This window comes from Centropristis striata, chromosome 2, assembly GCF_030273125.1.
Source record: "Centropristis striata isolate RG_2023a ecotype Rhode Island chromosome 2, C.striata_1.0, whole genome shotgun sequence".
Classification (NCBI taxonomy): domain Eukaryota; kingdom Metazoa; phylum Chordata; class Actinopteri; order Perciformes; family Serranidae; genus Centropristis; species Centropristis striata.
The window spans coordinates 34,818,529-34,843,271 of record NC_081518.1 but is presented as its reverse complement, the minus strand read 5'-3'; the positions used below and the strand labels follow the sequence as shown (position 1 = coordinate 34,843,271).

General features: G+C 40.2%; 1 protein-coding gene across 3 annotated transcripts in view; it reads left to right on the top strand.

Moving 5' to 3' along the window:
- Window positions 1-1,073: 1,073 nt before the first annotated feature.
- igdcc4 (immunoglobulin superfamily, DCC subclass, member 4) overlaps window positions 1,074-24,743 on the top strand; it is a 62,361-nt gene continuing 38,691 nt past the window's right edge. For all 3 annotated transcript variants that reach the window (XM_059349769.1, XM_059349776.1, XM_059349760.1), the window contains exon 1: window positions 1,074-1,389. In XM_059349769.1, the coding sequence (XP_059205752.1) occupies window positions 1,323-1,389 (67 nt within the window). In that variant the 5' untranslated portion in view covers window positions 1,074-1,322. The remainder of the gene's footprint in view (window positions 1,390-24,743) is intronic.

The window sequence follows — 24,743 nt, the reverse complement described above, 5'->3', positions numbered from 1 at the left end:
GCGCTCGGTAACTTCAAAGGTTTGTGTTACAAGTAGCAGCTTTTCCATATATGCATAGCTCTATAGCTCTATAGCCATATTTAACTGGTTAAAGCTTGTGATTTTTCTCTCCTGCTCTGTCTTTGTATGCTGGTGAATGTGGGGATGCTGCTGGTATCAGTGATGCTGCGAGTGCTGCACGAGGCGAGTCTTTGTCTGCTCTGGGAAGGCTGGGCTCCAGCTGGCTCCCGCTATGTGCAAAAGTCAGTCGGTCCCTCAGCACAGTGCAGGAGGCGAGCTGGTTGATTGATTGGGATGCACACCACCAACGCCCCCCCAGCCCCCCCCCCCCCCCCCCCCCCCCCCCCTTCCCACCTCCTCCTCCTCCTCCTCTACCTCCTCCTCCTCTTGCCTGTTCTTGCTCAGGGAGCACATGTGCCTCTCCTACTCTCCATTTTTTTTTTTACCCAGACTTGCTTTATTACACACAAGCATTTGTGCAGCCATGCATACATGTCGGTGCACAAACAAAAGTGTGTGCACTCTCACACACACATTGAAGAAAAATAAAAACACACTATAATATGTTGATTAAATCATACGAAAGAATGAGTGCAGATTTTCCATGATTAGAAGGTTTTCACTGGAACATGTGCATCTGGATGTGTGAGTGCTCATTAAAATAACCAGTGTCTGCAACATTGGGTTCATTCAGGGCAACACATTTGCAGTCATTACAGATAACTGCTTAGCAAGACCATTCTCCACACTAGCAGATCCCCAACGAATTCATCATTCCAGACAGAGTGAGAGGGCGCCTGGGGTAAAATAAAGGTCCTATTTTCACATATTTGGTGTTGCAAGTGTTTCTAGAGCGTATCCGCTTTGAATGAATCTTCCCAAGTGTTTGTGGGAAGCATGGAGTTGAACAAAAAAAAGGAGGAAGAAGGGGTGTGTTAGAATCACCGACAGCTTTTCAGGACTCCAGCGACGACCAGCCAGCCAGCCAGTGTCTGGTGAACGCGCGTGTGTGCGTATGTGCGCGCGCGTGTGTGCTTCCATGCGTGTGTGTGTGGACCAGCAGCGAACACACACTTAACATTCGTTCGCAACATGGCGTTGAAGCGCCGAGAGACACGACGGCGGCTCTCCCCCGACTAATGCAAGCGTATTGTTAGGAAAGCCAGGGGACTGTTAACCAAAGAGACCTAAACATTCACAGAGAGTCCTTTACGCACCGGCGGAGACAATAGCGGATTCCAACATATGCATGCCGCTATAACGGTATAGCTGGTTGTATATACGTACGCTGCTACCCCACTGGTGGAAATCAAAGGCTGTACATGGCGGTGGAGAGTACAATTTGGCTCTTCTGTCTTCTTTCGCTGTTTTGTGGTCCATCCAAGCAAGGTAAAGCGCTCGCTTTAATCATCTGCATGTTTTTCAGTGGAGTGCATGTGTGAAGCAGCGGGCCACTCATAATACACTGAAGTGCAGTTACTCTGAACATAAGTGGGCTGTGATAAAATATAGGAGAGAGCTACTAGGTGAATTTGCACCTTGCACGGTATGTGTAATATCCCCTCCGTGTTCTGCTCACCTCATGTGGCCTCTCCGGTTCGTTTGAGGTAGGGCTGCATTGTTACTTCATGGGTGTCTCTTGTCAGGACGAGTTGAGAGGCTTTTGGCGATGCGAAGTTGCAGCACATTGCCCGAGGAGCAGCTCTGATGAGCGGTGCCACAGAGCGGCCAAAGGGGGGCTTTGAAGCGACCGGGGGAAGTTTCTGATCAAACATGAGATGGGGCTTATTATAAAGAGAGTGGATTCGGCCTTGGTGTTTAATAAGAGTGGGGCGCCCTGGAAGCTGTTCAATCTTAAACGTGTCTATTGCTTTAAAAATAGATAAATCTGAAGTTTTTCTCACGGTTTAATAACCGAGAACGATTGTGCGCATGGGACGCCTGCTCTTAGCCACTGGCTCAGAAAAGTTGAGCGAGAGGATTTTGAGGAAAAGAGTAATAATGCCATCAAACGGATTTATTTATCTGTGCATGATAAACTTGAAGGAGAATGTGTCTGCGAGCTGATGGGGGACGATGCACAATAGGAGTGTGATTTCCCAGACATTGCGGTGAGAGAGGAAGCGTGCTGGTTGGAGAGGAAAGTCTGCCTACACAGACGGCGACGAGTGGGTGAAAGACCGAGCACAGGATTTACATGACAAAGACCAGTGCAGTCAGTGGAGGTTATACAGTTAAATGATTTTCATGGCCTAAAAAGAAGATAACATAACATGAAAACATCTGCTATGCTTTTATTTTCTGAAACTTTTTTTCATTTAGGATCCCCATATGCATATACAGATGTTCTGCCCCATGAGGTGGTCTTTCAAGGCTGTATGAAAATAATGACAAGTATAAGGCAAATTAGTCTAATTATTCCACACAGATTAAAATAGGGCTGAATTTAAAGCAGTTGTCATCAGACTGTATGTTAAACTGTATGTGCAAAATGTAGCCTCATAAAGTTTGAAGTACTGAGCATGCACATGTTAACAGGTCTGTATTTTTCTGTCAAGAGCCTATCACAAGGAGCAGACAAGTGGGGTGTGTTTAAGTGTTTAAGAAAGAGAGAATGAAGATGCCACATTATGGAACTTTGAGATTATATCTTCTTTGACTAAGATGCCCAAGAGGTGGCATGATAGGATTAAAATGACTGAAACTCTAATTTATTTAGATTTATACAGATCCACTGACTGGATTTCAGTGACCAACTTCTCAAATGTGAGAATTTGTTGCTTTTATTTGTATTGTCATATATTATTATATCGTCAGATTAAACATGGCATTTAAATGCTTACTATGCAATTATTGCTGCCTACTGTTTGTAAACACAACATTCAAACTTGTCCCCTCCCTTCTGGCTCAACAGAAGTCAGAGCAAATCTCAGAGTTGCTGTTGTTTTGGAACAAGCTTCAACTCTTGAAGTTTTGCCTCACTATTTTCCTTTTGCAATGTTTCCACTATTTATTTATTTTATTTTTTAGAAAAAAAGTCTTTCTAGCAGAGTCTCTCTCGATGCAGTACTGTACAGCATAGTAAACATTTAATGAAAAAAAGGCAGATAAATTAGTTAATGATGATTGTTAGTTTCAACTTTGACTACCTGTGCCAAATTTGTGGGATGTCTACAGCTTCCTATTTAATATTTTTTGTTGATATCTTGTATTGGTTCTTTGGCACATGCAGGTGCTACACAGGCTTTTTTTCCCCTGCTAGATCTCACATTGGTGCTTTTAAAGTACATATCTTGGTAAAAATGTCTCCTTGATGATTTACATTGTCTTAATAGAACAGGGAACTTTGCTTACCATTGCCTTTTTTCTCACTCATCAGCCACTGGAGCTGTGTTTAGTGTATAGCTGCATTATTAAAGTTTTTTATTGTGTGTTTTATCCTTCTCTTGTGTCTGGAGATTGCCTGCACATAGTTTTGCTGCTGCTGCAATTCTAGTATGACTTACTGTGCAGTAATTGCTACCAACAGGATGACGAGAAATAAAAGGAATATTGTCCACAAGGAGTGGTGTGGTGGTGAAAAGTCAAGCACGGCGGAATGGATATATCAGAAACACTAAAGTACTTCGGCACATCCAGGAAGACACCACCTCCCCCTGAGATGTACTGTAATTTTATCATGAGTCCTATTACTCATTGTTCAATTATGCATATAAAGGCCTTAAAAGGGAGGCAACTAGAGGTATGCCTCCTTGACTTCCATCTGATATAATGGTAGAAGGTCAGAGGATACAATTTATATAGAGGTAGATTACCATGCCCTGCAGACTCCAGCAGAGACAGAGTAAGGAATTACTCCCCTTGAGATCCTTTCTGACAGGAGAGTGAGTGCCACACTGGGGGCGATCACATCCACATGATGAAATCTCTCGCAGGTAAATGGCGATTGTGATGGAGGTTGCCCGTGATAAGAGTGAAGTGGAAATTGATTTATTTGCACTGTGAGATTTATCATTAAGTTGGCACCAGTCACACTTTTGACATTTGGATGCTGTCTAAAAAGCCTTTGGATGAATAAAATATCACATTTAGAACATAAAACGAACCGCATTCGTTTACATATTTAACAACTTTCATCAACATGTGCTTTGCTTCAGAGCAGAAACCACATTTGTGTCTCTCTGCAAACACTGACAGCAGCATCATGCATGTGTCATTACTAAATAATCACTGCATTGTTATTTATCATCAAGACTGGCAAACAACACAGTCATTAAGGGGGACGTGGTGTGTGTATGCATTTTGGGTGTAGAAAGTGGAGCATGTGGGTGTTGGTGGTTGTGGGAACTGAGGCTGGTGAGTGGGGGGCTGGGGGTGATTCTGGGACAGGGATGAATTAGTGAGCCCTGGTGGGGCGAATTTTAGGGCAAGGGCCGTTACTCCATCCACAAACAAAGAGCTTGTTTTGTCCATTCTCAAGATCAAATGGAACCTCACTTTACATATCACAATCAAATGAATGAAACAAAAGTGCCTGAGTGTCTGTGTGTGCATAGTGCATGCAGTTATTAATGGATATCATAAAAGAAAACATCTGCACTCCTGCAAGACTTTATGATCAAATGAATTTGATTATTGGAACGCCTTTGGCCTTTTTATATGCATATGAAAATTGTAAACACAGCAGCAGTTGCATAATTAAGAGTTGGCACCATAACTCTGACTGACAGCCACAAGATAATTTACCCCTGATGCACCAAATTAGTATTTACTGTATTAACATTTTAACAGTTCACATTAACTCTTATTAAAAAATCCCTGGCCTCCGAGTTATTTGATTTGGACCAGCAAGTGTTGATTGAGCTCACGTGATGCTGTCCAGCTTACATCATTACACAGCTGCATTGCACAGCAGTCTCCTCCAATTCCACTAGAGCAGCATGGTTTGATATGCCTTGATTTAGGGGTAAAGTAATTCCCATTAATTTCTTTCCTTCTATTAAGTGCAATCCATTCTTTAAACTGCTTATTCTGCATGTCTGTACTGAAATAACATACAAACTCCACATAGAAAGGCACTGCCCTGATTCAAGCTGATTCTCACCAGTACTAGGTGGCATCACAGATTTAACACCTTCAACCAGAAAAATAAACTTAGCTATGGTATTTTTCAAAAGCAGTTTGTCTAGAACAGTGTCTTCTCAATGGTGAGAGATGGTCCAAAAATGGACTGTAGGTGGGTCAAATTCATACTAAGAGGAAAAACATTCGTCAGTGTAGAGCTTTTACTTTGAATCACTGTTTTGTTCAAACCAGGCATGGGTGCTGCTAATTAGCATACTGATGCTGTTTGACTGCCATTGTTGGTCTCGTGATGCTTGACTTGTACATTGCATTGATCCCTACAATCTCCCCCTGTTTAACCTGACATTGGATTTTTGTGATCTCATGATATCACAAGAATCCCAGCCCGACGCACAAGGCACACTTGAGCATTTGTATGAGATGCACCGGGATTTACAGTAACTCCAGTCTAAACCCATCCATGCCATTATTAGATGCTTTGAGTATTGGAAGTCTGTTCACGGTGGGTGGGAGGCTTGGTGGAGACTGTTCGTGTCCAGTATGATAGAGTCAGTGTTGTTATTTGGAGTCAACCTGCATAACTGAATCTGTTTATTTTGAAAAGCTGATATGCTTGTAACTAGCAAAAAGTGACTGCATTTTAATTCCAAGTTTTGAACAACGTATTGCTACGTTCAAAAGGTCCCTTATTGAATTGTAATTCCTGTTAAATTTGTGTATTCATTACTTTAATAAATAACAAAAGTACATTTTCATGCATTTGTTTTACATTTTGTTTGACAAAGTTAAGAAAGTAATGTTAAAGTCAAGCCTGATGTTGCTTACACAAAAAAGTCACTATTCACTATTGGTACCCAATAACCAAAGCCCCGTATCTAAAGAGTTGGTATGAGAAAGCGCTGAAAGTTCACCATTTCCTTTGAACACAGAAGTTTATTTTGAAACGGAACGGAAAGTAACACACTGTCTATGACAAAGTGTTGGTATCTTGCGACATAGGATGAAAATGTGTGTTCAGAATTTGCTATTCTTGCCATGCAAGGTCAGTGCTAGTGGCAGGTGAAGAGGGTCTTTTGTCTACTATGAGGCGGTGGAAACAAGTTATGAACCAAAGTATTAACTTTAAAGTTGAGACCAGGACTTTGTGAGCCAACAGCCACCTATTAAAAGCAGTAACGGAGCAACATTGCCATTCATTTGGGGTCGTGGTTCTGTCCAGCTGGTGAATGTAAGTGCAATATTTCTTTTAGACCTGTTTTGGATATCTACTAACTCCTGAGGGAAATATCTGGTTCTTTAGATGTTAAGTGCTTCAATATGTTCACCAGCCAGTTGCTAAGTGTGTCTGTCTGCAGTTTGGTGCTGAACAGGTAGTGTACAGTGGATTTTTAGAGCTTTTTCTTTTCAGAAAAACAAACAAAGAGCCCCAAGAGTAAACCAAAACAGTAACAGTACAAATAATGTAGAATCTAGTTGCTTCAAATTGACAAAAAAAGCAAGTGCTTTCCAGGTTGACATTTTTTTTTTTTACATTTTCAGCAGCGAAATTGTTTTACAGCCTTGTTATATTAACATGTTGGTGTTTTAAAGAAAAGCCAAAATAAGCCTGAATGAATTAGGTCTAATTGCTGTCACAGCGCCTTTAATGTCATTGTTTTCTAATCCCCAATGGCGTTTTCTTCTTGCTGTGAATTTTATTTCAATGAGCTTTAAGCCCAAATTACATCTTGTTTAGTTCAATTTCATGTTGTGAAATTAAATTGAGGCAAAATGAACAGCCTGTGTGGATTGTGGCTAAATGACTGAGGAGAATGTAGACCCTGAGGCTGTAACAGTCAGGAACCACTGGTCTGAAGTTCAGAAGGAAAACCTGCAGAGTTGTATTAATGTGTCTCTGATTACAGTATGTGCTTATCACAGCAACTGTGTTAACTTGCATGTTTCAGACAAAATTATAATATAGACTAAAATAAAAATAGCTACATTGTATTCAATGTAACTGAAAGGGGATAGGTGGCTGATCACAGGTTTTTGTACATTTGAATGCGTTAGCTATGTGAATACTATAATGACCTTCATTCAAAATAAAGGTATTCAAATGAGCAGCATCTGCTCCCATGCTCTTGACATGCCTATGAGGGCTTTGAGCCAGCCCATTATTATCTGTCGCATGGTTGATGTCTTATTTTTAGCTTGCTTTAAAATCACCTTACACTTCCTCCATGTGAATTCAGTTCTGGAAGTAATTGCATTCTTTTATTGTGAAATTGATGGACAACTCTGCAGCTCAACATCTAGTCAGTGTTGTTATTTGGAGCAAAAACCACAGTTATTCCTCCAATATTCTCAGGTCAATCACGGTCATCTCAAAAGCTTGTTTCATACAAAGTTAATATTTTGACTGAACACCCGAGGAACATTAGCTGACCCTGTGCAATGCAAGGCATGTTAGTGGGAGGGATTTTTTTTTTTTTTGAGTGAACCATTTATTCCACACAGTGCATCAGGATACTGTGGGGCAAAGTCCATTTTCTAGCTTAAATATCATGGAGATGTAAAGTTACACAAGGGCCTACATTTTCAGTTTGGCACAGTGTCAGAAGAAGATATTTTGAAACCCGTGAGGTTGGTGTGTTACAAAAGTTAAAGTTTTTCCACAAAATGCGTTAACTTAGGTTTGCACCGTGAAGTTGAGTATCACTGTCACAAAAGTTGCATCACTGACTGCAGTGAAGTTAAGTTTATTCTACATGACAATCTTGCCCATGCTGCATTTACCTGCAATAACAGCATTTTCCCAACACATTCAGAAAATAACCTTCAAATTGTGTTTTTTCAATAGTAGTTCTGCTTCTGTGTTTACTCCGACTTGCCTTCAAGCTAGTGGTGTCAAAACACCAGAGTTATGTCGAGCAAAATGTACCAAATGCTGAAATGTGTGTGATAATAAATAATTGATTGTTGGACAATTCAAACAAGATAAAACCTTTGAGATAACACTCTCTTACATGTATGTCATCATAAAAGCTACAAATTTCAACAGAAAGTGCAACCAGAGCTGTGGATAGCAACATGTCTTTTATTTACTCTAGACAAATTCTTGTGGCTAACACTGTGAAACATTTACAGCAGCAACAAAGCAGCATGGGCATCCCAGTGGAGTGTTTTTCCACACCACATTTTTAATGTAAGTCCAATACTCTTGTCTGTTGGCCTCTATTTGTCTTCCAAATATTAAGAGAATTCTGGCTCAGAAATTTAGGTTTCTTTTAAAGCTTGTTGTTTGTTTCTGGCACTAGTTTTCTCCCTGCTGACTGCTTTTGCCTAATGATGTGATTCTGTTGCACCAGTCCACGAGGCATCGGCACACCAGTGGTCTCATGATATTTTTGGAGGTTATCTTTCATTCTACAGTTTCATATACTGATATCAAAGGGGCATCAGATTTAGAAGTCAGTGGCTTTAGATGTACAGACTAACAAACATAGAGCTGCTACTGTATGCACATGATAGTGAGGTACTCAAATTCAAATATGTTATTTTGGAAAGCGCAAATAGTGTGACAGAAACTAGAAATTGTTCCAAAGTTGTATGGTTGGAAAAGTACAGTATGTGGATGTGGAAAAATACCTTATTTTTAATTAATTATATGACAATATTAAATCTTTTTGATGCTTTGGTAGCACAAAAATTGCATTGCCAATGATTATTAGGTTAGAAAATTTGCCTGATTTTATATGACTTCTGGTTCAAACCATGCTCATTTCCAGTCCTCTATCCATATACAGATACAGATAAAGATACTTTTGTTGGATGCATGAATACAGATACTGATAATTTTTTAATTAATACAAATATAGATAGATAAAATTATGTCTCTGTACCTGCTAAAAATTTGTAGAAATAGGCAATAAAAAATAGGATTTGTCATATAGATAAACAGCCCCTCTGACAAATTGAACTTCCTATTCCAGTGCTGGAAGATGGTGTCAATGTTGGTCTCCACCTTTTGGTCCCCTAAGAGTCGAAGTCCATGTCTTCTCCTTTGTCATCTGTAATGTTTCGAGTTTGTTCAGCTCCATTTTGTTGTGTCTACTCCAGAGGGCCAGCCTCCTGTACAGTGGCAGCTACAGAATGTTAAACATTGAATTTGTAGAGGTTTATATGCTGTCCATAGATTCACTTGCATTGGGCTTAACTGTTACTGTTCATGCATCTAATATCAGTTTGTAACGGTCAGAGCCGTTACAAACTGATATTAGATGCATGAACAGTAACAGTCACCAAAAATGTTTCAGTGTAGTTTGTTTGTTTGTTTGTTTGTTTGTTTGGGTAAATGTGGAGAAAAATATGTTCTCACCTTCCGTTCTTCCATGACCGGTAGCAGATTAAGACATCCCCTCCTTAATGACTTCATGTAATTGCATTTCTAAATTAATTGATGTATAAATGATGTACTTATGCAAATTATACTTTTAATGACTTAGTTCTAGTCTTGTTTGAACTTTGGGCTTAAACTACCTTTCAGTATGTCTGTGAACATACATGTACAGATCTCTTGAGACTTAAGAGTTTGTTGGACAGTCATGTCTGTGGAGAATAGCTCATTACACATTAGCGGTAAATTATCTGCGTGTGTGTGTATGCTGAGGTACATTCACCTCAGTGTGCCTGCCTGCTTACTTGTGTGTAAGCGTGGGTGTGTCAGCTGCGATTTGTGAGTGCATCTTGATCCCCTCCCCAGAGAGTCCATGCTAAATTAGGATGCATATTATTTAAAGATGCCCTGGGCTGAGTTTCAGCTGGGTATATTTGTGCAGTGAATATGTTGATTTTTATGGTGCCCTGTGTGCGCCTATTCATGCTGCCAGGGAGGCAATCTTAAGCACAGAAGTGTTTGTATAAAAGGAGAGGAAGTCTTGAGTTCGTTTTTTGTCTGCAATGAATTCAAATGATTTGCTCTCTTGGGATGTTCAAAGCACTGTGTTGAATTTATTTTGTAAGTCCTTTTTTTCCCCAGTGATGTTGCACGGCCTCTTAGAATATCTGAAAACAAAACCATGTCAGCTAATGAGTGATTATTTTTCTTTAGGTATACATGTACATATTTATGACTAACCTGGGTTGGACCTTTGGTTAAAAACAACTGCATCTAAAACCTTATATATATTTAATAATGAGCCAAGCTGATATATTTACAGACAATAAACCTTAATTTTTCTTACGTTTTTTTTTTAATGATTTTGATAATTTTCTGCCTTTTATTCTATTTCAGTAGGCTGCTATTTTATATAACTTTGTTTATAAAGTGTTTTTAGGCAGAGAACATTTCAGGGGTTGTCTATCTGCCAAAGTGAAGGTTTTCTGGCATTCACATGTGGGACTCAGTGATGGAAAAGGTCCATTTGATTCTTTTCAATCATGACAGGAGGGTTACATTGAGCTGCTTCAAATGTATTAGGAATTTGGCCCTTGAGACAAGCCATGGTGCCAAGGTGAGAGATTGTTTATTGCAATGTGCTGCTAAACTATCTTGTTATCTTGCCATCTGAAGGAGAGCTGTTCTCTAATTTGGCCATCACACCGTTTTCCAGCCATTTTTACAAAAGTAGAGTTGCTTGTACAGCTTGCAGAAGTCACACTTCAAAGTCAAACCTTCACCTCCAAGTCTTTTGTTAGCTGTTTGCACACTGTACACCAGAATGTCAGATGATTGTAAAGTTGAATGAGCCTTTACAAGCAATAACTGCTTTTGTTCACATTTAAGCTGTGTAAATGTTGTAACAAGGTACTTTTCAGATGAGGCCAACATATAAAATCAGCAGCACTTATATTATAGAGAATTCCTGACACCTATAGTAATATTCTCTAATGTTCCTCATGTTTCAGTCTTTGGTTCATGCTTTGATCCCAGGAGCACAAATAGATATTACTGCTGCAATGATGCAACTCAGATGGATTGTGCTATTTCATCCTGTAGGCTTACTGGGTCATTGAGGTTTGCCACATAGTGTAATTGATAACATTACATGATGTGATTTCAGCTGATGCTAGGCGTATAGGGTCACAGCTGCACTGAAGGTGGTATACAGTATTTTATCTTAGCGAGACAGCCAGCACTAACCTCCGTCCAAGGCCTAATCATAACCTCATTTAAATCCCAGCACTTGTTCTATCCATAGCCTCAGCTCCACTGACAGGGGCAGCTCTGAACTTCTATTCATAACGAATATATTTTCAGTAGTAAGGTTACAGAACAGAGTTGTGTTGCGCAAACCAATATGTGACTGTTTCACAATATTAACTATATACCCTTTCATAGTGCTGTTTCATGCTGGGACATTTACGGCTCTGTAACGTTTCGCCTGCACTGTGAACACGCCCGAAGCAGGATGCCGGGATCAAGTGATCCCACCAATTTTCTGCCTCCAGAGGTAGTCACAGAGGTGGAAAATTGGTGGGACTGTTGGAGGTGGGAATACTATGAACGGGCCATTCTGGCAAGGCGAAATATTTGATGTTGCGCATGACGTCTAACACACACCTCCCACTTGGTCCAACAGTCATCGAATCACGGTCCTCTGCGGCCGCCGTTGCTAATTGTGCACAGTGCGCTTATTGTAAACAAACGGGCATGCTAACTGTACACGTGGAGTCCGCCACTGATTGTAAACAAAACGGCATTGTTAACTGTTTACAGTGTGTCCGGTGCTTGTTGTAACCAAACGGAGGTCGCTAACGGAACACATACTGCTGCAGCACATACACACTGTACTGCTACAGAGTTTATTGTGTAGCCACTGTGCTACTGCGCAGCACTGCTGCTGCTCTGATGCACGTCATAATCATCTCATCCCACTATGAAAGGGGGGTTCTGTGTTTAAACCTAAATTTTGCTTTCAATTACAACATTAACCACCTGGTTAAAACTGTCACTGTGGAAATTATGTTTCCCTAAAAGTGTAATTGAAAATGTTTGTTTTATGGGATCATGATTTGTTGAAGTTAGAGTTGACAGGTAAGCTCTATATACCTGCTACAACTTGAGTTTCCTACATTTGTTTTGAATACAATGGCTTTTGTGTGTGTATGTGTGTGTGTGTGTGTGTGTGTGTGTGTGTGTGTGCGCGCGCGCTCTGAGAGAAGCAGCAGTCTGGCGGCGCTCAGTTGGTCAACCAACCTGCATTCACATTCCTTCCATTCCTCTCCGCTGTTGGCTCGGTCACATGACAGCAGAGGAGTTACACTAAAGGTGGTGCAGGTGGGAAGATGTTTGAAAATACAGATAAATATTTCATTATCACTCCCGAGTTGTAGTTTCACTTCAGAGCTATGGTATAACAATGAGTGCAAGACAGCTCAGGAACTTCACATGCATGGAAGTCAAACGATTCTGTGTATTCTCAATGTTATACACTGAAGACTGTGCTTTAATTCCAGGATCACTCATATTAAATACAAGGTGAGAGACTTCAGGCAGCATTAGACAATGCCTCATTTGCATATTTAAAGGTGCAGTGACAACCTGGGAAAAGGACTCTCAAACATACCATTCCAGAAACTTGTAATACAAAAAATAATTGTAAGTAATCAGCTGTGGATGACCATATTATGGTTCAACTAACAGTGATATCTGTAAAAAAAATAAAAATAAAAATAATAATAACCCTGTAGTCATCTGTAGTGTCTTACAAAATGGAATTTCCCAACACAAACTCAAAGTGAGTTTTATTTTCTCATATTCTGAGCCATAAATGTTCCACAAACGTTTCAGTTTCATTGCTATCTCTATTCTGCAGGCTTTTACAGAGGGATTTGTTCATATATTATTCATAGCCTGAATTATAGAACATTTTATTCCTAAAAACATTGAGCAATTTTGAACCTGGCTCTATACCAGTGTGATATCTGTTCTGGAAATGTATTAGCATATATTCAATAAGACAATGCATCATTTGCATTTATAAGCACTTTTTTTTTTTTTTAGAATTTTAAGAATTATCTTAATGTAAGTAATCAACTGGGGAAGTTTCATGTTCATGTTTCAAGTTACAGTGATCAGTTAATTACAAAATGTGTGGAATTAGTGTTTTTCTCATATTCTGGGACAGAAAATACACAATTAGTACTTACATACCCTAAACCTTCCAGTTTAATTCCTATCTAGATTTTGAATGTTTCCACAGAGAGAACATTTTATTCCTAAAAACATCAAGCATCACTTGTTGTGACTGTTTAGAGTAATTTCAGATTCATGCAGTAATAAAAAGAGATGATATGTCAACAAATAATAAATTAATTTTGAATCTGGTTCTATCCAGTGGGATTTCTGTTATGGAAACGTATTTGCACACATTAAATAAAAAGTGCCTGATTTGCATATTCAAACACAGTAAGTAATCAACTGGGGAAGTTTCATGGTGATTTCTTTATGAGTTCTTTTTTTTTCTTTTTCTTTTTAATGTAGTGAGTGTCTCCCCTTCACCATCATACAATACACACATTTAGAAGTCTCATTTGTGCATTCACACTGAATACGCTCGCCCTTTATTTCTCATTCAGATGCAGCATATTGCCCAAAGATCACGGCACATCTCTCTCACATTGGTGATGGAAAATGTCATTATTGAGAAGCTCCGTGTGAGCATAATAATATGTGAAGCTGGCTCTGTGCAGTATGCCCTTCCTCAGTGTTCCAGGTAGTGTCACATAACAGTCTCATTCATCATTCTGACCTTGTGAGAGATGCTCAACCCTGATCCTTGCACATGAGCATTATAATGTACATGTGCCTCACTTCAAAGAGGAGAGTGTTTTTCCATATAATACCTTCCAGTATGTTCCATTGTACTGCGTTCCTCCCTGTGAATCTTTAAATTACCAGTATACGGTCTCATGCACTAGTGTTCCCAGCACAAATTCCTGTACATTCATTGTGCTGCTGCATGAACAAACAGATTGTGATTTGGATCTCCCGTGTTACTCCCATGTTAGTTTTATTGCTTGCTTTGTTGACTCATGCAAGTGGGCCTGACACTTGACATGGCCATGTGGCGGCCCCATGCTGCTGGGAGGCCCTGCGTGCTGGAATGCTGCTCTGTGATTGGAGGAAGCCTGACTGGGATGAATGAGCACTGTACATAGAGCATGAGGGACTGCACTGGTACGCCCCCCTCTCTCATTCTCTGCCCCTCGTTCTCTGCTCTGCTCTCTTTCTCCCTCTTTACAAGCACATTCAGTGGGACACAGGAGCCATGTTTGTCTCACCACAACCCCTCCTTTTTTTCATTGTGCACTTTCACACCATTTGTTGTTCCGCTGACTTTAAGAAGACAGTCAACGTATTATCGTACATGTAAATATCAGTGTTGTGGTTCTCTAATGTGTGCAAAGCATGGAAACTTTTCATGTTAAAGTTGGGACAGTAGAGCTACTGCATGTAGTGACAGGTGCAAAGGAAAGTTGACAAATCATTACACAAGTTTGGATTCCATTGAGAGCTGGAACAATGTGGAGTTAAGAAAAAATTCCCCAAATCCACTCTACACACACACACACACACACACACACACACACACTTCTACTCTCACTCTGCACACTTAAGACTTGTCTCCCTTCAAAAACGTCAATAAAACGATTTGTACACGCAGCATAACACGACTCACATTTACGTTTCAGACTGTCCTCCACCGTCATCTTGCGGACGTAGTTGAAATGTTCATCAGCGATGTGTAGTTTAAATGGCACACATGACACTCAACAACAAATGTGGACTTTCACCCAGGGGAACAGGGTTTGTGTCCCACGTAAGAACAAAAGTAAATTACTTTTTTACATAACTTGTGTTTTTTTTTTTTTTACGTAACTCCTTTGGCTCATGTTACCCTTGTGACTACTTAACTTCCTGCATTTACGTAAATTTATTTAAGTGTCTTTTATAAAGCCTTACCAGGAAGTTTTTTGCCCTAAACATAGGTCACTCTCTTGTACGTCTCATTATGGGTGGAATTTTACAAACGGTCTATGATGCTGTTAGGTTGGAGATCTTGTTGGCACACCTCTCTTGTCTCCATGTGAATTTTGTTCTGCTGTGTTTCTTCATTTTCTGTTATAGTATTGATTTTACTGGTACATAGAATGTAACTTAATTTGGGGTTAAGGGAAGGATTAATTTTCTTTTACTATTTTCTGATATTTGATAGACGTACTAATCAACTTATTGAACAAACAATCATCACTTTTCTTTCCTCAGTTTCAGTTCGGTTTGTCTATTTGTCAACAGGATTACATAAAACTACAGGCCCAATCTTCATGAAAGTTGATGTAACAATAAAGCTTGGGCTGAGTAACAACCCATTACATTTTGGAGTCGATCTGAATCATACTGAGGATACACACATGGTAAATGTTGTTTACACTCTCAGAATGCCCTTTTGGGGCCACATTATTACCATCACAGAAGGTCAATAATGTGCTTTTGGGAGGTAATTAGATGGTAATAATTTAGATTTGTTTGTTTTTAAGTTAAAGATTTTCAATATGCCATTTCATGTGGAGGCCAGGGGTCCTGAGCAGTGACAGAATACTTAAAGATGCTTGAAACTGTGAAAAAGTGCAGCCCTTAAAGTGAATTAAGCAAGTTCTACCCTGTCAGTATGTGTAAACTCAGTCAACTCTCTAAAGCACAAAGCCAGAGTGAAAAATTTGATTCATTGTATCAGCTTTCTGATAGTGAGAGTGAGTGTGGTGTTTGTGGTAAAGATGACTGGGTGTGAGAAGAACCCTGCTGTATCGTCATGGGAGGAAACACAGCTTGAACGGTTAACACCTGACACGGCAGCTGTTCAGATTGGAGAGTGACTCACGGCCTCGCTGTGGATTCAGTGAACCCTCTGTATGCAGCATTGCTTCACTAGTAAACACAGAGTTTTATTTGCTATCAGAGCAATTTCGGACTCATAAAAATGGCTGAATGCATGGCATTCTTCAGAGTCCTTTCCATTAGCAGACGCAGAAGCCAGTTCCCAAGGCATCATTTTCAACACAGAAAGACAGAGATGAAGCCTACTTGATAAAAGCCTAAATATTTAGACAATAGTGAGACCTAGCTGTCAGTGAGATTTCTTTTTATTACACAGGCAATTTAACCTTCGTACTGAAACATGAGTATCCATCTCCCTGCAGGGTTTTATCGCTATCTGCCTTTCTGTGGCTTCAGAATATCGATTTATTCACATGCCGGATAGTTTTCGGCCACAAGCACGTGTAAGTGCCTGGGCTATTTTTTACCTTGTTGTTATCGATGTAAGGGATTGAATTAGCAAACAAAAGGTTGTGCTGAAACAACAGGCGAGCACTAGTTGAGCTGGATTTGAGGTTTGGTTTTGTGGCATCCAAACCTACCACACACATACACATGCAGGAGTTATCCCGCTGTAAACGACCCAGTGCTATCAATCAGACCATCTGTCCCTGTCCACTTAGCCTGTATTTAGATTTCAGTGCATGGTGATGCACTACAACGCCGTTTTACCCAGCCAAGGACTACACACATGTACGGTACAATACATAGCTCTCATCATTCAGGTACAACTCATAGCAATTATCTACTGCTGCTGTGTCAATTTACCAGGCGGTACAAGGCAATCTGGTTATCCCTGCTTTTGAGTGCTTTAGTGGTCCCTCTTCACAAAACCGTCTGTAATCACATTTCACTGCTCTCCGTCAATTGAGTCTCAAGGCTGCCCTAATCTTATCTGCTCTGTTCAGTCCTCTATTTCATTCTTTAATTCTGGATATCTTTCTTTGTCTCGTAACCTTTTTTCCATTTCTTGTTTTTTGACCTCTTTCAGCCCACTTGGCACTTAATAATGCAGCACTATGGTACTTGTAGTAGTTTTTAACTGAAAGTGTAGTTCAGTGAGAGGAATGCCCATCTGTCAGTTGTTCCTTTTTTCGTCTAAATCTAGACAGAAATATCTCAACAACTATAGAAAGGATTGGCATAGAATTTGGTTGAGATATCCATGTTCCCCTCTGGATGATTTCTACACACCCAATTCCAAAAACAGAGCATGATGACATGTCATATGTTCACTTGAAACTTGACAAACTTTATTGTTAATTGTAAATATACACTTGTTTTGAATTTGATGCCTGCAACACGATAAAAGAAAAAAGAAGAGGACGTTGTTGACATAGTTGTTGAAGTTTGGAAAGACACATTCTTTCCCATTCTTGTTTGATATATGACTTCAGTTGCTCACAGGCCTGGGTCTCAGTTGTTTGTATTTTGTGTTGTAAAACTTCCAGAATGTGTCATAACATTGTCTTTCTGAAACAAGCAGCAACATCCCTGGAAGAGACCTTGTCTGGATGTCGTATCATAGCATAGGTTTTTCCAAAATCTGTATACATCTTTCAGCAATAATTGTGCCTTCACAGATGTGCAAGTTACCCATGATGCCATGGGCACTAACACACCACCATACAATCACAGATGTTGGCTTTTTCAACTTTGTCCTGGTAACAATCTGGATGATCCTTTTCTTTACATCCCTGATGACATGATGTCCATGATGTCAAAAACAATTGGAAATGTGGACTTGTCAGACCACAGAACACTTTTCAACTTTGAGTTCAGGCCCAGATTGGTCAGTGGTGTTTCTGGAAGTTGTTGATATATGGCTGTGCGTGGTCAAGACTTAACTTTTGTAGGTGCAGCAACGAACTGTGTTTGCTGATGACGATTTTCAGAAGTTTTCACCAACCCATGTAGCAATGTCATTTATACATTCATGTTGTTGATTTTCAATGCATTGCTGCCTGAGGGATCAAAGGTCTTACCCCTTACATGCTTACATTTCTCTGTATTCTCTGAATCTATTAATGATGTAATCTGTTGAGGTTCGGGGTTTGCTGTACCCAAAAAGCAGACGACGTGAATGAACAATCAAAACAGCAGTTCATTGTAGGGGGGGAAAGGTGAGGTGGCGTCTCCAGACGCAGGGGGGAAGTCAGGGCAGGGAGTGCTTGGAGGCAGCAGCCGAGGGGGTCAGAGGCAGGGGAAGAGGGAGGTAGGAAGCGTGGTTGGGTTGGTGGCTCGAGCTGGTGGGTGCTGTTGCTGGACAGAGTGAGCGTTGGATCCTGGAGGCAGAGCACAGAGAACACAGGTTAGTAATTCAGTCAGAAATCTCAAGTTATAAGTTCACGCAGTGCGCACAGGACGATCTACCCTGAAGGAGTGGAACAATCTGGCAGCGAGAGCCCAGGAGGCCTGCCTCTTAAATACAGCTCCAGATGATGATGAGCCACAGGTGTGTGCAGTCAGCTCCTCAGCAACCCAGCAACCCATGCTGCCCACCTCTGCCAAGAGGAACACAAGCTGTATCCCAAAGTCAAGGATCCTTCCTTGGTAGGATCCTTCCTTCGGAGTCAGGTCCTCCAGAGGCGAGGCCAGAGTCCTTCCTTTCACTAGTGTAACGCACAAATGGGACAGCCTTCGGAGTGTGCAGCTGTGCGTCATTGCGTAATTGGACGTCCTGCTTAAATTCAGCGCCGCAATTTCAAAATCAGTTCATAACATGATGTGTCTTTGGCATTAGCACACAAAGTGGACTAAGCCTGAATATTTCACTGATCCTGGATGAATTTGGCCGCTACTTAGTTTAATAAAAGCAGCAATGCATAATTCACCATGGAAATGTGTTCTGTGATTTTTTATTTTTAATTTTTTATTTTACAGTACAGTACAATAACAGTTATTTATAAATAACAATAACGGATAATAGCGGACTTTCGGTCCCTGTAAACACAATACAGAAATGTATAACTTTCTGAATGGCATAGCTATATATACTTTGCACAAATTCCTTGCAATTGTGTATTTAGAACCATTGTTCTAAACAGTTTTTCAAATAGTGTTGAATTTTACCCAGTCTTTGCCTGTGAACAACTGAACCTTTCGAGGATGCTCCTTTCATACCGCACCAGGATACTATCACCTGTTACCAATTAACCTGTTTACCTGAGGAACATTCCAAATGGGTATTGCTAAAATCTAATTCAGAATAACCCTATAATTATATAAATATATAGCTTTTTTGCTTAACTATATGATAATAAAGCTGTATGGGGGGAGTTACATTATCTGCCAACAAATTGGCTTGTGCAAATAGTGTGCAACACTGGCACTGCACACCACCATCACCACAGAGATAATTCCTGATGTGGCCATAAAACTTACTTTGGTTCCTACATTTTGCACTTCCTGCTCGGTTTTAGCAATCGTGATTAACACTATTTTAGAGTTAATTTTAATATCATGCTGAACACCATAACTTGAGAATACTCTGAGCAGTTGGTGTACCCAGTTCGATAAAAGATCTCATCAGCGTACATCAGATAAGTAATAAGATTCTATACTACCATACATCCAGTATTAGAGTCATTTGATTTTTTAGAAAGATCATACACATACAAACTGAAGGTAACAGGTGACATATTCCACTGTGTCAAACCCCACTGGTGGCATATTTGGGGAAGTCCATTCTTGTCTTTGAACAAACAATTTACCATGATTTATTAGGTCAAAAGATATGGAAGCATCCATGAAACACATAAATATTGAAGTGTTATGACTTACTTACTAACAACTTCTTTAGTGCATATATACATAAATCTATACCATTTTAAAAGTGAAAAAATATTTTCTGATACTTGATCATACTTGTTGTGATCTGTTGGTGTGAAACACCTGTGGCTTATAGATGATTCGCACTGGCAGGTTACAGTCTGGATCACAACCTGAGAGTAACATAAACCCCTATAGATATCTTCTATCAGACAGGATTTACACCTCATGATTGCAGCAATACATTCCTGGGACAGCAGCATCAATACAAGGTTAACACATACTGCCCGACCTCCCCCAATACAGTTTATCACACACACACGCACACACACACACACGCACACGCACGTGCACACACACACACACACACACACACACACACACACACAGACAGCACAGACGCACACACATACTGATCGATTCATACTGCTCTGCATAGTTAGACCTATAGCAAGTAATCATATTGAACATGTAACCTGCATTTCCTACTATACAGGATTTTCAATCACAAGACACAGCCGATGTTCTCCAAAACAATCAGTGTAAGCTACTTCCCATTGTATTAATACCATTGTAATTTAAGGCCGACCTTAAACCTTCTCATTCTCATCATCATGATTTTTTGTTTTAAATATAATAACTGAGCACTAATTGGTTTGTATTTTCAGGCACGGTTGGATCGGCTTTGTGCGTCCCTTGAGGTCTGAGGCCTAAAGGTACCGGGCCAATCAACCTGGTGCTTAATCAGTGGTTGTTTGAAAATGCTAGACTGTAATTTTCTATGCTGGATATTTAATTCATTAACTTTAGTCATGTTAAAATGACCTTAAAAAATTGGGGTATACTGGGGTATCAGCATAAGGTCAAAGGAGCATTTACTTCATTTTATGAAGCACCAGTTTCTGGACTCTTTTAGCCAAGCCTCTTTGTGCGTATCTCTCATTCCTGAAAGGCCTGAGGTATTGTATAGCTTCACTCTAGAGACTGTGGAAACCTGATCTGTGCCCTCTCCGAGTCATGGGGTGTTGACAGTAAGCTGCGTTGGGTCACTCTCCTCCTCCTACTCCTCCTCTTTCTCCTTCTGTTCTCCCAAACATTTTGGGAATAGGTGATCCATTAACAGAAATGGACCAGCGGAATGGTGTTGATGGTATCAAGAGCAGTGCACTCACTAACTTCTCCATTTCCCCTGTCCTTTTCTCTTTTATTCTCTGTCTCTGAGTGACAGACAAGGACTGTCTGTTCCTTTGTGTGTGTTTTGTCTCTCTTTTTTCTGTCATTGTGATTAGGACTCAAGCCACTCTCTCCATTCATATCATATCATATCATATCATATCATATCATATCATATCATATCATATTATCATATCACATCAAATACACATCTAAAATAAATGCTATTGGAACTATAAAAAACCTATCATGAATCCAGATAAGGGGTCAAAAGAGGTTACAGATTGGCTAAAGGGCTACTGTATCATTTGTAATGTTTGTTTCTTTTTCTTTCCTGTTGTTTGTCAGGCTCTATTTCATTGTCTCTCCGTTTTCTAAACCACTGTCCTCTCTCTACTTTGAGTGAGCTATGAACCTCTTGGCGCAGCGCCATCACATCCATTCACTACAGCTCAGTGAGACCGCACAGCCGCTACTATATCCCAGAGTGCACCCTGTCTTCTCCACCAGCTCCCATTTGTACTGTAAAATGGGAAAATGGCCACTTCACAGATCCCCCCCTCTTCACCACATTGTGTCCTCATGAGACACTGACAGTTACTCTGTGAGCGTGCATGCATCTCTGTGTGTAGTATGGGTATATGTCAGAGTGTGTGTGTGTGTGTGTGTGTGTGTGTGTGTGTGTGTGTGTGTGTGTGCGGCACATGGCCACAAATCTGGGGCATGTTGAGGTTCCTGGTGTAAATGTGTGTCTCCATATCAAGTGTTTTATTCCCAGATGAAATAGCCGTTTGAAATATGTCATATGCTTACCATGGCTTTTTTTGAAAGCATAGTAGGTCACACTAGGCCTGTAACAGGACTTTACTATTACAGTTATTTATTTTGGTTGATCACCTATGTTTTACTTCATGTAATTACCTCCGCCAAGTAGGGATGCCACAGTGAGGACTGGTGTTACAGATTACACCACACACTTTAAAAGGGAGGTATTAATTGGGTTTAAATCCATTTGGTAAATTAATAGCAATGAAGCTGATTGTGTTAAATGGGCATATGATGATTGCAGCCCTCTAAATACATATAATCATAATCTTATCATAGCCATCATTTCATATGGTGGTCAAACATGTGAATGAAAGAGGACTACTTGCTTTTCACATTGGGAGATGTCCATGCACCCAATTACTTTTTTAGTAAAATAGATTTGACTTATAGGTTGAACTTAGGCACCAATATGCAATAATAAAATAAATGGGAGAAATTTGTGTTTAAAAAAAATGTATGTAAAATGTATGACAGATATATATATATATATACATATATAATAGACACAGTCATCGTGATGTCGCCTGTTGGTTTGTCGACTTTAAAGCATCAAGTTTGGCGTTCAGGCTGTCATCATCTTACTTTACATCTTTCGCCATCTCTGTTTTTTTTTTAATGTTTTTTTTTGGGCTTTTTCATGCCTTTAATGGACAGGATAGTTGAAGAGAGACAGGGGCAGAGAGAGGGGAATGACATGCAGTAAAGGGCCGTCCGATGCGGGACTCGAACCGGGGCCAGCTGCAGCGAGGACTGTAGCCTCTACACATGGGGCGCCTGCGTAACCCACTACGCTACCGACCACCCCGCCATCTCTGTTTTTGAAAACAGGAGAGATATTTGGACAGTGAAAGCATGAGGACATGTGTATCTAAAAATAAACTGTTAACGCTGAAGCAAAATGTACGTTTGTTACCGGAAAAATTTTATATCCAACTCCTTGCAGTTTAGTACAACCGAACACTGAAAAATACTTTTCTAAATGAACAAAATCATGTAAAAAAAAAAAAAATGTTAAAACAAACTGTCATGAAATGAAAACCCAAGGTGAAAGAGTCAAAGTTCTGAGAAGAACACACAGATGTTGTTTAGGCTGTTTAGATGTACACAGTGCCGTGGATACACTTTGTTTTGCTTCTCTCCTGATTGACAGCTCACTGTGTTAGCAACCTGTCAATCAAAGGTAACCACACCCCATAAGGTTCTTTATCATCCATTTTCATCTCAATGGGACCATTATTTACACAATTAACATCTTATTGTCTGGAAGGAGACTTGAAACTAGTGATTGAGACCATAATCTTACCATGATAACTTTTGCTGAGGTAATAAATCAAGTGAGAAATAGTCTCATTTTGTATTGAGATAGATATGATCGGAGTGCTTTTGTAACCGCCTTTGGCGACCCCTGTTGGAATTTTTGTGCAGGCTTATGACACTTACGGGTTTGCTTCACTGGTCAGACCCGGAGGTTGTCGCCTGGACCAAACACTGGTGATAGTGGTAACTCTGACTATAGGGGCAAGCCTACCTCCAGGTTATTCTGTTTGGTTGGTTTGTTGGTTTGTCAAAGCTAGATAAGGGAAAATTATTGGCCTGATTTTCATGAAACTTTTTGGAATGGTGTAGCATTGGTCCAAGAAGAACCCATTATATTTTGTACCACGAATATTGAGGTTTTTTGCACAAAGTACTTTTACTTGTTAACTTTGTGAGAGAATCTGGGGCTTTGGCAGAGGTCTACACTCTCATAGTGCCCTACTTGTTAAATAATTCGTTTTACACAGGTAAATATGTCTAAACCTAAAAGCAAATTAGTGTTTTCCTGCTTTCTTCCTAGTTTGCATGTTGTTCATTTCACTTGTACTCCAGTTCTGTGAGGCGTAATGGCTTCCATATCCAACGCAGAATGATCTCCAACTCTCGCCAAGTGAAACCATTGGCAGTGAGCTGGGAAATGGCTGCTTACGTTTTAATGACTTAATGAGACCTAATTAGTTGAAATGGGAGCGAGGAGGAGAGGAGCCGTGGAGGTGATCTGAGTCAGTGTGTGTTGGCGCGCTTCTACGGTAGTTTTTCTGTACCTACAAGATTGCCAGTGTGTTTAAGTGTTCTTTACATGTGTGTCTTTGTTACAAGGGATTTGGTTGCATGTGAGTGCATGCATGTTTATGTTGTCTCCATGGCAGGTGTGTGTGCTGCACAGAGCAGCGTGCAGCCTTTTCTCAGCATTACCCAGCCTCTTCATCAGGAAGTGATGGTGGGGGGTCAGGCCTCATTTAATCAAGGAAAAAATTCCATCTCCCATTAACTTAATTAATCCAATGCTGGAGAAAGAGAAGCCGACTGTGTGTAAAGTGTGTGTGTGTGTGTGTGTGTGTGTGTGTGTGTGTGAGATAATGTAGGCCTATGTATGTGAGAAAATGGTGTTTCTAAGCTGGATTCATGGTCGAGGTTTGCCAAATGAACTATAGAATAGAACTTAAAATTATATTACTTGCTCAGGTACAGTAATGACTTCATGGAAAAGATATTTGAAGAGACTTAACATAAGTATTTGTCAGCTATAGATGAACCTGGGTTGTAGGTAGAAATAAACAATCGTGCAGTGCATGGCGCCTCACTTGTACAACCCTGTGTATTACACTGTAAAGTATGGGATGGATTTAATTTCTTAAGTGTGTTTGCCAACCATTTGGGCAGTCCGTGGTCCTAGAGATTAGAAAATTGGGCTAGCTGACAGGTACTGCTCCTAGCATGGTGTGTTCAGGGATCGGTTAGATGGAGAGGTTGAATTTCCCTTTTGTGAGACTAATAAAGGAATCTTCATCATAAACCTATAGCGGACTAAAAGCAGTGTAATTTGGAGGTGCCTTTGACCTTTACTTTTCATGTTTTTACCATATTTGCCTTATGCTATGCAGGCAGTTTATGAAAGATAATTAATTGCCATCATGTCAGTCAAGGTTTTAAGTCCTCGGTTCTCTTTATCTCCCATCTCTGATTTTCTCTTGATCCTTCACCTCTT